The sequence below is a fragment of the Nestor notabilis genome, unplaced genomic scaffold (genome assembly GCF_000696875.1).
Source record: "Nestor notabilis isolate BGI_N333 unplaced genomic scaffold, ASM69687v1 scaffold14161, whole genome shotgun sequence".
In the NCBI taxonomy this organism is placed as follows: Eukaryota; Metazoa; Chordata; class Aves; order Psittaciformes; family Psittacidae; genus Nestor; species Nestor notabilis.
Genome location: NW_009913478.1, coordinates 1 through 12,323, shown reverse-complemented (window position 1 = coordinate 12,323; position 12,323 = coordinate 1). Strand labels below are relative to the sequence as shown.

The window sequence follows — 12,323 nt, the reverse complement described above, 5'->3', positions numbered from 1 at the left end:
CTGCTTGCCTGGATAGCTTGAGATGCACAAACCCCTGCCTCCTTAAACCTGTGTCTGCCATCAGAATTACAGGCAGAGCTGCTCAGCAGCAAGGCTCCTGGCCCCCAAAGCACATCTCACAGCATGAATTGACTGTTTATGATGGCTGAGTCAGCCACAGGACTCAGATCAGGAACGGCAGAAAGCAGCTCACGCAGCTCGAGTCTGACCCTCCAAAGACAGTGCAGTGGTGACTAATTTTCTGCTGCCTGGAATCCCATGATCATTTTGCACAGTACCCAGTCACACTGCATGAGAAGATGGTAAAACTGCTCCCAACTCTGAGCTCACAACTCAGAGAAACACTCTGCCAGCAAGGACAGACACCAGCCACAAGCCAGCTATCTATCTGGACAAAGCTGCCATGTTCCATCTGCTACCCAGCAACACAGCATCTCACTGCAAAATAAGATCTCTCCCTCTCCATGAGTGACCGTGTGAAGCAGAAATCTCCAAAGCCATGACTCCGAAGGACTGAAATCACCCGGTACATGCTCACACCAAGCTCTACTGTGAGCAAGAGGGCAGCCACTCAGTGCTCACCAGATACAGAGCAGCCAGTTCAGAAATGGTGTAGACTAACACCTTAGGGCTCAGCGCAGCTCGCTGGTAACTGCACTCCACTTGACCAGAGCTCTGCACACAGGTCTCTTCCCAGGTTTTGGGTCATTCCACTGCAATCTAGTCCTTGTGCTTCAACTGGAATGGCCTCTCCTGCACCCTGACTTCTTGTCTCCTCAACCTCTTGTCCAAGTCAGTGGCTGATCCTCTCAGTTCCAGGCTTCAGAGACCCACAGAAGGCCTGGGAAGTCCCCAGCCTTTCTAACTCACCATTCCCATCTTCAAGAATGGCATACAGACCTTGTCATGAAGGCAAGAAATGGTTTCCAGGATTAGCTGCTCTATAACTGTCCCAGAGACTGTGGCAAGGCTGACCAGCCTCCCTGGGTCCCCCTTCTCGTAATTTTTGAAGCTAGAAGTGACATTTTCTCTCCTCTGGCCCTCAGGCACCTCCTCCCCAATCCCCACCACCTTTCCAAGATAATCTAGAGTGGCCTCACAGTGACATCTACCAGCTCCCTCAGCATTTGAGGGTGATCCTGCAGGGCCCATGGACTTACGATGTCCAGTTTGCTTAAGTATTCCCTGACCCAATCCTTTTCCACTGAGGGTATCTCTTCCTTATTCCAGAAGGAAACTTATTCCATTTAAATTACCTTAATTACTTTCAAATTTAATTAATTAAATTGAATTAATTAAGCATACAAGTGCAGGAGAAGAGGTATCTGATACTGGTCTCATCAGATCAATACAGTAGCAGTGTATGACTTCTGACTCTTTACTTGGATGAAAAAAGGCAATCTCAGCATTTTTCCCCCCGAGCTCTTGCTGAGCTGCCTGTGTACTAAATGCTCTTCAGAGTCACAGAATTATGGCAGACAAAATACGGAGAAGTTACCTTCCTATTCTCCTGGCTCAAGGCAGAATTACCTGTGTTCCAAGGTAAGATTTCCTGTTTTCCACATCTGACCTAAATTCCTTGTTAATCATATGGAAATTCTGAATCATATTTGCTGAACTTATTAGAATGGCTCCTCTTTTGTGAATACTGCCACATTAGTTGGAAGAATGCTGCTGTGCTCTGAGACGTGCTAGAGTTTACCCGCAGACATCTCCAGCCCGTTTAGGGAGCTTTGGGTGAAAACCCCACTGGAATTATTTACCCTATTCTAGCCAAAAGCACAAAACCAGTAAAGACCCAAGTCACACAACCCCGCAGAAGCTGAGCACCCTGCACGCTGCTGACTGCTGGGCTGGGCAGCCTGGCACAGCCACAGGACAGGAAAAGACACATGGGCAAAGCTCACCTTGGCCACCGGGGTACATGCAGCGGAAAGCTCGCCCCAGCTCTTCTGCCTGGACTCTTCCTGCTGGTGTCAGCTCCCCACCCCACTTGAGCACCAGGAGAAGGGACGGGGAAGATTCTCGTCGAGCTTCTAGGAGACAAACAGTTACCCACTTCATCAGATCTCACAGCTGAGCTTGCACGGGGAGAGGAGGGGAGGAAGAGGAGATTGTCATCAGCACCTTGCAGAGCGTTCTCAACACAAGCCTGACCCAAAATTCCCAGGAGCCAAACCAGCAGGTATGAACTTAAGAGACACTATTTTTTGAAGGTACAGGCTGACATTCATTAAATTGGAAGCATAAGCCCTGTGGCACCATCATGGTATATTGGAACACTACATTATGCATCACTCCAACCCTCCTATGGTGTAAGCAAAGGTAAGATACAGGTCACTAATTTTGCTTGCACGTCCAGAGGCCAAGTTTCTTTACCTTCATCTTCACTTGCAGCTTTTGGATGTCCATGAGGCAGATAGGTCAACTGAACCTTACGGTTAATGCCAGAAAAATGTCCATACCTGTCACAAGCAGAGGGAGGGAAACAATTTAAACAAATCAATTCCACTCACCCCTTGCCCAGAGGTCTCCAGGCAGCACACAGCAGAAATACAGCACAGGCAAGAGACTTCATGCTGCAACACCAATTGCAACACAACATGAACATTTTTGCCATCTACCTGTGACCCAACATGCAGCCTCAAAACCAGCCAAACAACTCCCCCAAATTCAAGTCAAAGATCCACTCACTTGCCTGCCCTTCAGCTGATAGCTCTCTGTGCTCTGGTACCTCACTTGGGCTTTAATCAACCTTAGTTCATTTCTAGCTACATCTTTACCAAGTGAATTAATAAGATCACATAAAAAAGCCCAGTCTGCCAGCACCCCGAGAAGAACCACATCCCTAGTGAACAGAGAGAGCAGGGGAAGGAATCATACCACAAAATCATCCTCTGAGCTCCACAGACATGGCTTGAGCACAGATACTGCCTACATATGCCACAGCAAGCTATGGTTCTGAGAGAAACTCTTCCTTTGTTTCTGTGATGCCAACACCAGACCCACAGCTCTAAGGCAAACTCACAGTGCCCTGAGATATGAGCCCTTACATCTCCAAGACGCTCTTTAGCTGTTCCAGTTTGGATTTCCTCTCCTCAATCTCACAGTCACTGTGGGTTCCCAGGTCCACCACAAGCTGCCGTGCAATGTCCAGCACTTCCTGTTGGGGAGCAGACAGTCTCAAGCATCCAGCAACTCTCCCTTGGACTCACCACTGTACTCCTGCGAGGCCTCCAGATGGCTTCACCCAGTATCAGGTTCACATAGACATGCACCAGGGACAAGTCACTTCACAAGTCACAGCTCAGGCAGGACAAATTTCACGCTGCAGTTTGGCTCATCCCCACCCTGTGCTCCAGCCCTGCTCAGAACCAAGCAGGTGCCTCCAAGTACCCCACTCCCTCACCTCAATCCATCTTTCATCAGACGCATCAACAGCGGATGGGCAAGTTGCATCAGGTCATCCCCATCCTACAGTCTGTATCAGCCAGGAACAGTTTCCATTTCGCTCTCGGAATGGAACTGCTATCACCCAGCTGAGGGTGCACAGGGTGGGGAGTAAGAAAGGGAGTGTCTGTGCATGAGACTGTCGCCCTTTTGGAGGTTTCCACCCTCCCAAAGAATTGCCTCACACTGGCATCTGTATTACCTGCACTTTCCACACAGTAGTCCCAGAGAGGACTCCCCTCACCTGTAGCTGCTCTGGTCTCTTCAGCTTCAACTTCCCTGTCTTGTAGCCATCATATTTCTCAAATAATTCAAAGAACCTGAAAAGACAACAAAGAGCACTGATCCAGTTTCTGATGCTTTAGTGCTACAAGAACTGTCATCCCTACATAGGCATTCATGCTCTGTTCTTCAGGGAGAACAAGAAGACCCAATGGCTCCTTCCTGCGCTTCAGAAATTCTGATAAAAACAAGTGTTTCCAGCTGCAGGTACAAAAAGGAAACAGCCACCAGCTTCCCATTTAGTGGGGCTGCCCTGGGTTCAGCTCTAACAGTTATTTTTCTCCTTCCTAGTATGCGGCACAGTGCTGGGTTTTGGCTTTAGTCTGAGAATAACGCTGGTAACACACCAATGGTTTAGCTGTTGCTCAGCAGCACTTACCTGAGTAGGACTTTCTCAGTCTCATGCTCTGCCAGGGATGAGGGGAAGCCGGGAGGAAGCAGAGACAGGACACCTGACCCAAACTGGCCAAAGGGCTATTCCATACCACAGCACGTCATGCCCAGTATAGAAACTGGGGAGAGTCACCCAGAAGGCCCAGATCACTGCTGGGGTTGGGCTGGGTACGGGTCGGCAGGTGGTGAGCATTGTACATCACTTGTGTTTGTTGGTGGGGGTTTTTTCCCCTTCCCTTTTTAGTTTTGTATTCTCTCCCCTTGTTATTTCCCTTATCATTATTATTATTGGTGGCAGCCGGAGGGGCTTTGTATTATACCTTAGTTACTGGACTGCTCTTATCTCAACCCGTGGGATTTACATTCTTTCCATTCTCCTCCCCATCCTGCTGGGAGCAGGGGAGAAGAAAGGAGGAAGTGAGCGAGTGGCTGTGTGGTGCCAAGTTCTTGACTGGGCTTAAACCACAACAGGGGCACTTCCCTTTGAAGCACCTAGCAGAACTTCGCTCTTTCTTGCAGTGTTCACACAGAAGGTGCCAGATCCTTATGGGGAAAGAGGGCTCCCTCAACTGGGCAGAAAGCATTTGCTTGAACAGAGCCAGGAAAAAGCACTGCCTCCCATGCACTCAGCCCTTGTGCTCCTCCTCTTGAGTAAGGAAACAGGCCTTCCTCACTTCCCAGCAGCACAGCATCTTCTTGCCTTGACTCTTACCGGGGATGCTTCACTTCCATTTTCATCTTCTGCTTTGGGGTGCGATCTCCATGCCGGATGACTGCAATAACACAGCGAAGCTCCATCCTGGAGAAACACAAGATACATCTGACAAACGTGCCCCTACACTCCAGAATTGCCACCAGAAAGCATTTCCCATTGTTCTTTCAGTTCCATCCTTTTGACAACTGCTTTCCTCATCAGTGCAGAACTCCCAGACTAAACCAAGTGCAAGGCCGTAAAAGTAGCCAAAGTACTGCAGACGCTACCAGGTCATCTGGTTTCCTATAGTAGCACCTATTTGGTTCACCTCTTCCAAGTGCTCAGGTGTGCTGAGGATCATAAAGAAACATCTGCCTTTGATCTTTTAGCTTCACACGCTGGACAGTAAAGTGAGGGTCTGCAAGTGTACAGGTAACGTGCTGCTGAATGCTGAGCCAGCTGCAGTGATGCCCTCCTCAGCTTCCTGTGCTGACCAAGAACTTGGGCTTTCTGAAAGCCGTGTGAGTAGTTTCTGCAACTCCATCAATAGCTGCTCGTCTGCATCCATCAAACCTACAACTTGTTATCACCCCTTTTGTGTGCACGGCCAAGCCTTTCCACAGGCATTTCAGGACTGCAACCAACACAGCAGCTGGAGAACATCATGCTGCTGGGTAATGTCTGTCCCTAGGACAGGGTTTGCACTTTGTCCCTCATGTAGCCATCACCAGCATTCTTTTGAGAAGATGCAGGTACTCACATGGTGCCTGAAGTTGTGGGGACGATGGGAATGTCTTCTGCCTCTGTTGGGATGGACCAGGGAATATGAAACTGGGGAGCCAATTCCCGCATGATTATATTTCTGGAAAAGATTGTAATACAAATCTCACAAGAAATTCCATTCCCTTGGTTCCCCACCTTCTTATTAGTGGTCCAAGCTGAAAGATTTGGAGAGCCACAGAATTTCTCTTCATCTTCCTGCAGAGACATCTACCACACCATGGGCTGGTTAGTTAGGGCACCCCAAAGGGACAGCAATTTCCCTCACATCACTAATACTGCAGCTGGACTTAGCACCCAGTGGAAAGTCCTGTACAATACATCTTGCTGTAGACTAGACAGCTAATACCAACACAGGCAGGAGCTCCAGGGGCTAAAAGTAATTAATCCATTTCTCCCAAAGCAAAGCTCTCACTTGCTGAACAAACATCCCCATATGAACCACCTGCAGACCTCTCCAATGCACTGTTCAGCACTACACATTCAGTTTACTTTGATGAGAGTTACTTTATCTGTTACCAAAACTCGAATTTTACATACCCAAGGATTTTGGCACAGTCATCATAATACTTCATGGAGTTCTTCACAAAGCTGAAGCCATTCACGTCGCAGACGAAGGAGTGGCCATTTGCCCGCAGGAGGTCAAACCCACACACTGTTTGCTGCATGAGGAAGCAGAGGATGCAAGACTCAGGCACACTGTGAGGGAGTGCGCAGGAGGGGACAGCAGCTCTGGCACACACAGAGCAGCCAGTGCACACTGCCCAGTGCCACTCCGCCGGTGCTGCAGCCGTTCTCCACATTCTCCACTCCATGCCTGCCCCATGAGCATTCAAGAAGTGTGAAAATACAGTCACCATCCAGCAGGAACAGACCCCTTAGAGGAGCCTTTACACCCTTACAGCTGTATCGAAAGCTCATACCATGAGCCCTTGGATTAAGCTGTCAGAGCCACCCCCCCACCTCCCAGAGCTCTAAAAGCTTCAGATAAGAGCAGCTCCTGGCTCTCCTGCTCTTGCCTCTAAATCTAACCATTTTGAAGCAGATGGACAAGTACAGACAATAAGTAGTACAGGCAAAGACATTCTTCACTAGGTGGGCTACAAGGTAGAACAAGCCCAAAGCTGTATTAGCACAACTGCATAGGTTGCAGATGGCAGCGGGGGTAGAAACAGAAGCCAAGTGCTTCTGCTGCTGCCGTTGCTGAACATGTCCTGTAACCATAACTAGACTCACACACTCACTCTACCAACCTGTAAAATAGAACACAAATGTGCATAAAGACAGATCAAAAACAGAAGAAAGAAGAAGAAAAGAAGACCAAGTTTTGCACACAAGCACAACTAGGAAACAGAAAAGATGGGACAAGCACAGGTCGGATGGACAGCAGCGTCCTCAGAATCTGATATTGAATACTCAGATGTATGCTGGACACCAGCCACCTGTGAGCAGAGACAGCATCTGCTGCAGGCCAGTCATCTCTGACTAGCAGTCTGCCATGGCCAGCAGGACCAGCTGCACCCAGCCAGCAGAGACAGCAACTAGACTGCAGCACCAGACACACATCGGGGTAACAGAGCTCAGCCTTTAACACTGACCAAGATTTGGATCAGACATTCGTGGAGTATCCTGCTTGCACTGGAGAGAAAACACAGACCTTAAAGGCTACACAGACTTTCCGAGCAACTAGTTTCTCCATGGCAGTCAGCATGACCGGGTAACGGATTTCCTTCCCTTCACTGTCCCGTTCCACCTTTCCATCCAAAGCAGGAGATTTGCGAGCCTCGGCATGGGCATAGTCCGGCCCCACAGTGTACACCTGGGAAGAGAAACAGGCATACCTGACATAACCACATAGACGGCCTGCACCTTCCAGAAGCTGTTTCTACTGCAGACGCAGAGAGGAGAAGAACAAATGGTCTCATACTCCTCCTGTTACAACCTCCAGAACATCTGCTCCCCACTTTGGGATCCAGGCTGCACAGCCAGCACCTCACAGACAAACACTCCAGAATCTAAGTAGTGCTAAGCAGGACTGCCAAACCTTCAGGAACCCCAGGACTGGAGAAGGATAAAGCTAATCCAAGCTCTTCCTTACCTTTACATCAGTGCCATCTGTAGGCATGAATTCCTCATAAATGTATGAGCCTGTCTTCCTCACACTGCTCTCTGGGGAGTACACACTACTCCGGCTGCCAATCTGAAAGCACAGAATAAACACCTCAGGGAAGGGCATGGAGCTCCTTTTCTTAGATGGAAGAACAAAAAGAGTTTCATCCCACGTGCCAAGAACTAGCAGAATGCCTCTCGGAACCCCACCTATTCCAGCACACTTATTTATACACAACGAAAGAGACTCCAAAGCGCAGCCTCTTCCAGGCTTTAAAGACAAGAAAATTGTTACAGATCATTAGGTCAACTCCAATCACTACAAGGATATGGAACAAAAACCAGTGGCTAAGGACCTAGAAAGAAAGGAGCCTAGCTAATAATCAAATGAGAATAAATGATGATGGGCAATAATCAGAGCAATTTAACTTCCTTCTCAGACAGTTGACTGATCTTATGGGTAGAGGATGATGTTGTTTTCATTTTTAGTAAGGCTTTGGATACAACCTCGAGTGGCATGCCTGCATGTTACCTAAGGAAACAATCCATTTACTAATGGCAGATACATAACTGATTGGAAAAAAGATACATCACCGCTATTAACTGTGTGCTGGCAAAGTGGAAGTGAGTAAGGGCAGATGCCCTGCATCTGCACCCTAGATGCCCTAGGAATGAATACCGAATTTATCATGTTTTCAAGCTACGCTAAGCTGAGAAGGGCAACGATGATGTTAGAGGACAGGAACATAAGTTTAAAAAAAATTTATCTTCATAAACCGAGGAAGTGATCTGGAAAAAACAGCATACAGTTCAACAAGGAACACGGCTCTGTGACTGATAGACAGGACACAGGTCAAACAGAGGTTGGGGAAGGCAAAGTCTGCACTACCACTAAAATATGTCCTTCTGCAATTCCCAGGGTTGAACTAGATGGGGTTGAAGTAGAAGTTCTAAGGTCTAGATCTCCCCAACACAAACCCTTCCTTTCCCCTCCACCTGTCCCAACACTCCCTCCTAAAGCCACATGGGTTTCAGAGCCATAGATCTGTTGGTTCCAACACCAAACCTGAAGTCCCCTTCCTCACCTTCCGAAAGAGCCGCTGGCTGCCCCCGCCCGCTGACGTCGGGTAGTAAATATACACATTATGGTCTTCAGCACTGACCGGCTTCTCTACAAACGGCTTTGGGAAAACAGCTCCATTTACCTCCACATGGTCCTCTCCTTCTACCAAGTTGCACTCTGGAGACAAAGCACAGCAGCAGCACGTTAGGAAAGGGTGTAACAGCCCCACTGCAGAGCCGAAGCCCTTCAGTCCTGGCCCAGCAGACAGTTCTGCTGTTGGGATCTTTGTTCACAAAAAACAACAGACTTGTGAATCAGGCCTCTCCAAGCTGATTGTCAGTACCTGCTCTCTGCAGAGTATCTTTAACAGTGCAGTACATGACAACGGCTTTCAGTAGAGCCTGGACACTGACCTTCTGGTCTGTCAGGATCTCGATTGAGAACAGCATAGCGGGGCAAGTCTATTCCCTCTTCTTGAAGGATCCGATACACTTCACGCCTGTTGAGGACAGAAACGATATCACAAGAGTCTAGGACGTCCTCAGTATTTGCCAAGGGAAAGGCTTCAGGAAGAGGGAAGGTGCTTTAGTGGATCACACACACCTACCTGTCCTGGATATAATACTGCATATCAAGGTCATTAATCAAAAATGGCTTGCACAGCTTGGCATAAGCAACTGCTTTATCCAGGGGGAACCCTGAAATACAAAGGCAGGGAGTAGAGAATGAGTGGAAGGTCCCTTGCCCAGATCTCAAGTAGGCTAAAGCCTGCCACAGACTTTTTACCTTTGGAGTGGAAGGATATGAGGCAGTCACAAGAGGGCCAGTTCTCCACTGGTTCATTGAGGATAACATCTTCCCCCATGATCACCACTGTGATATATTCAAACTTGCACAGACGCTCCAGAATCTGTGTCATGGGCTTTGACTTGGACTTTTTGGTCATGGCACAGATTCCAACCACAATCTGTCGTTCAGGTGGCTAAAGGAAGACAGAGATCAGTTTAGTACAGAGTCAACTACTTTACTGAATTTAAACTGTAACAGTGTAGAAATGCAGCAATGCAGAACAAACACAGGACTGCGGGTTACCCATCACAAAACTGTGGCTTCAAACCGTAAGCTGAGACACTGGAAGTTACTGCACTGACTTGCAAAGTCAAGACTCCCCAGCAGAAACATCTGGGAAATGAAAGGGTTTCCAAATCCTTCACCACACCTGATAAATAGCTCCTCTGAGTATGAAGGTACACAACGCTGCATGGGTTTGAACAATCCCCTTGCAACGGAGACTCTGGGTACAGAGGCAATGGAAATGACGCTGCACTGGTGTACGGTCCCAGCAATTCACACAGCCAGCAGCAATGCTCCTGCTGCAGCCAGGTCTCATGCAGAACGGCAAGTGTAACATTTAACACGATGCTGAGTAGGGGCCAAAAGCAGTCAGGAGATGGAGATCATTCTCCTTTCTGCATCTTGTTCCTATAGGTTACAGAAAATAATAAATGCTTCCTTTCTGCAGACACAGCTCTGCCCTTTTCACAGTTCCCAGAATTTGTCTCAGAAATTTCCCTGGTGAAACAGGAAGGTTTATGGGAGAGTCAGGGTTAAGTTGATAGGACAAAGAAATTTGCTGCTACACCTGAAAAAGACGTGCAAGCAAAAAGGCTGGGATTGCTGCAGCACGAGGAGTGAGCATGGCAGCACAGCGATGCCACACAGTCTGCGCCACATCCCCGCAAGTCCCGACTGCCCCTGGCCTCAGCAGCAGCCACACAAACCCTGGCTGAGACCCAGGAACCCTGCACAGATGCTCCAACCCAGAATGCCAGCACCTCCTTACCGACTCCTCCTCTTCATCATCTTCAAAGAAATCTGTTTCGTCTGTCTTCATGTTTGATCCCAGAAAGTCCGTCTCATCATCCCTGGAACCGACAACAAACCTGGGAGTGGAGTTCTCTCCCTCACTGGAGGTCGTCAGGGACGACATTGCAGCTCCGGTGGCCGACCATCCCGCTCTGGAATCCCAGCATGCAGAAAGGGAGAGAGAAGGTCAGAGGCAGGGTGAGCCGTGGCCAGTTGTGCTACTGGAAGTGGTGATGGTGGGGAGGGCAGGGACTCATCTGGCTTGAGTCAGCCCAGGGACCATGTTGCCCAGCACAAAGGGGAGGAGCAGGAAGAGACCCTCAGGGTGGGAGGGGATCCAGGATTCAGGATCATTTTAGATGGGCAGCTCCACTGTGCAGTTAACCCCTTTACACTGACTGGGAAAGGGACAGTGGCGCCGCCAGCACTGAAATCATGTAAACCTTACAATGATGCATGTTCCAAGCCACTGTCTAAATCATGGAAGGGGACAGTGGACACTCTCACAGGCTCATACACCCAAAGACATCAACTGGGACTTCAGAACTTAGGACGAAGCTTAGGGCAGTGACGGTGACTTTCCAATTGCCAATTTTCATCCTTTCAGCTCAAGAAGACCTACAATAACAGAGAGATTCGTTTGAGAGGCGCACGAGTTTGCAGGGAGGAGGGAAAGGAAGTTTTTTTTGAAAGAGGACACAGAGGAAACATCAGCAACATTTTGGGTTGCAGGTCATGGCTCCTGAGTTTGCAAGCTGGCTCCGATTTACTCTGTGACCACAGAAGCTGATTATCGGGATACAAGCTCTGCTTCATAAACACCAGGAAAGAAAGGAGTGTGTCTTCCACTGTCACCTGCAGCAGCAGCACTGCCTGTCACAGCAGTGGCCGGGTTTGAATACACCCTACACATGCCCTGCACACACCAAGGACACAGCTGCCCACCTCTGACCATAGCTGCATACACATAACATCACACAGTTGCCCTTTACTGTGTTTTCCCCAACTGGAAAGTGATGAAAAGCATTCCTCCCATGCAAGTGCAACCTTGAGAAGAGGACACTGTGAACACCCCATGTTATGAACTACTTCCTAAAAATGGGCATGAGACACTACCACTGCTTCTCATGCTCTCACACACCTTCCAGCATCCCCCAGGCCGAGTCCCTGCGTTTTCCTCCTCTGATGGGCATGGTTCCCTTCACTGCCAGCATACAGCAGGAGGCTGCACTGCCACGTATAGCTGTGAGCTTCCAGTGCTCTGGCAGCTCCTCTCTTCCGAGCAGAGTCACCGCCTGCCAGCAGCACGGTTTTACAGTAGGTGAGAATCCCCTCACCATGAAGGCGGGTGGGATGGGCAGGAGAAACACAGAGCAATCCAGCTGCTTGTGAAATCCCCTTGGAAATAAGGGACAGAAGAAAGCATGCCTGCATGCAGAAGGGCTGTGCATGCTCCCCAAATGGACAGATGTGACAGGTAAGCACTTGGAGAAAGAGCCGGAGCAGAAGCACAGCACGATCTCCCACAGCCACGCTCCCAGGTGCCGGTTTGCCAGCAAGCCTGTCCGTTATCACACTGGATCCACCGGTGGAGCCGACACAACCCAACAGAAACCAGAGGGGACACAGTAAGCCTGGACTTTGCACCTACCGCAGCAAGGCCACCTGGGCCCGCCTGGCTCCAGC

The 12,323-nt window shown here is 49.1% G+C and overlaps 1 protein-coding gene across 1 annotated transcript in view; it reads right to left on the bottom strand.

Moving 5' to 3' along the window:
• The window catches only part of PPIP5K1 (diphosphoinositol pentakisphosphate kinase 1), a 38,682-nt gene extending 27,921 nt beyond the window's left edge, over window positions 1-10,761 (bottom strand). The window contains exons 1-14 of the mRNA XM_010023229.1: window positions 10,615-10,761; window positions 9,558-9,753; window positions 9,379-9,469; window positions 9,185-9,270; window positions 8,794-8,948; window positions 7,698-7,799; window positions 7,257-7,418; window positions 6,140-6,261; window positions 5,580-5,681; window positions 4,838-4,924; window positions 3,695-3,770; window positions 3,054-3,163; window positions 2,380-2,465; window positions 1,908-2,036 (exon numbers count right to left, since the gene is read on the bottom strand). Of these exons, the coding sequence (XP_010021531.1) occupies window positions 1,908-2,036; window positions 2,380-2,465; window positions 3,054-3,163; window positions 3,695-3,770; window positions 4,838-4,924; window positions 5,580-5,681; window positions 6,140-6,261; window positions 7,257-7,418; window positions 7,698-7,799; window positions 8,794-8,948; window positions 9,185-9,270; window positions 9,379-9,469; window positions 9,558-9,753; window positions 10,615-10,761 (1,651 nt within the window). The remainder of the gene's footprint in view (window positions 1-1,907; window positions 2,037-2,379; window positions 2,466-3,053; window positions 3,164-3,694; window positions 3,771-4,837; window positions 4,925-5,579; window positions 5,682-6,139; window positions 6,262-7,256; window positions 7,419-7,697; window positions 7,800-8,793; window positions 8,949-9,184; window positions 9,271-9,378; window positions 9,470-9,557; window positions 9,754-10,614) is intronic.
• Window positions 10,762-12,323: the final 1,562 nt, after the last annotated feature.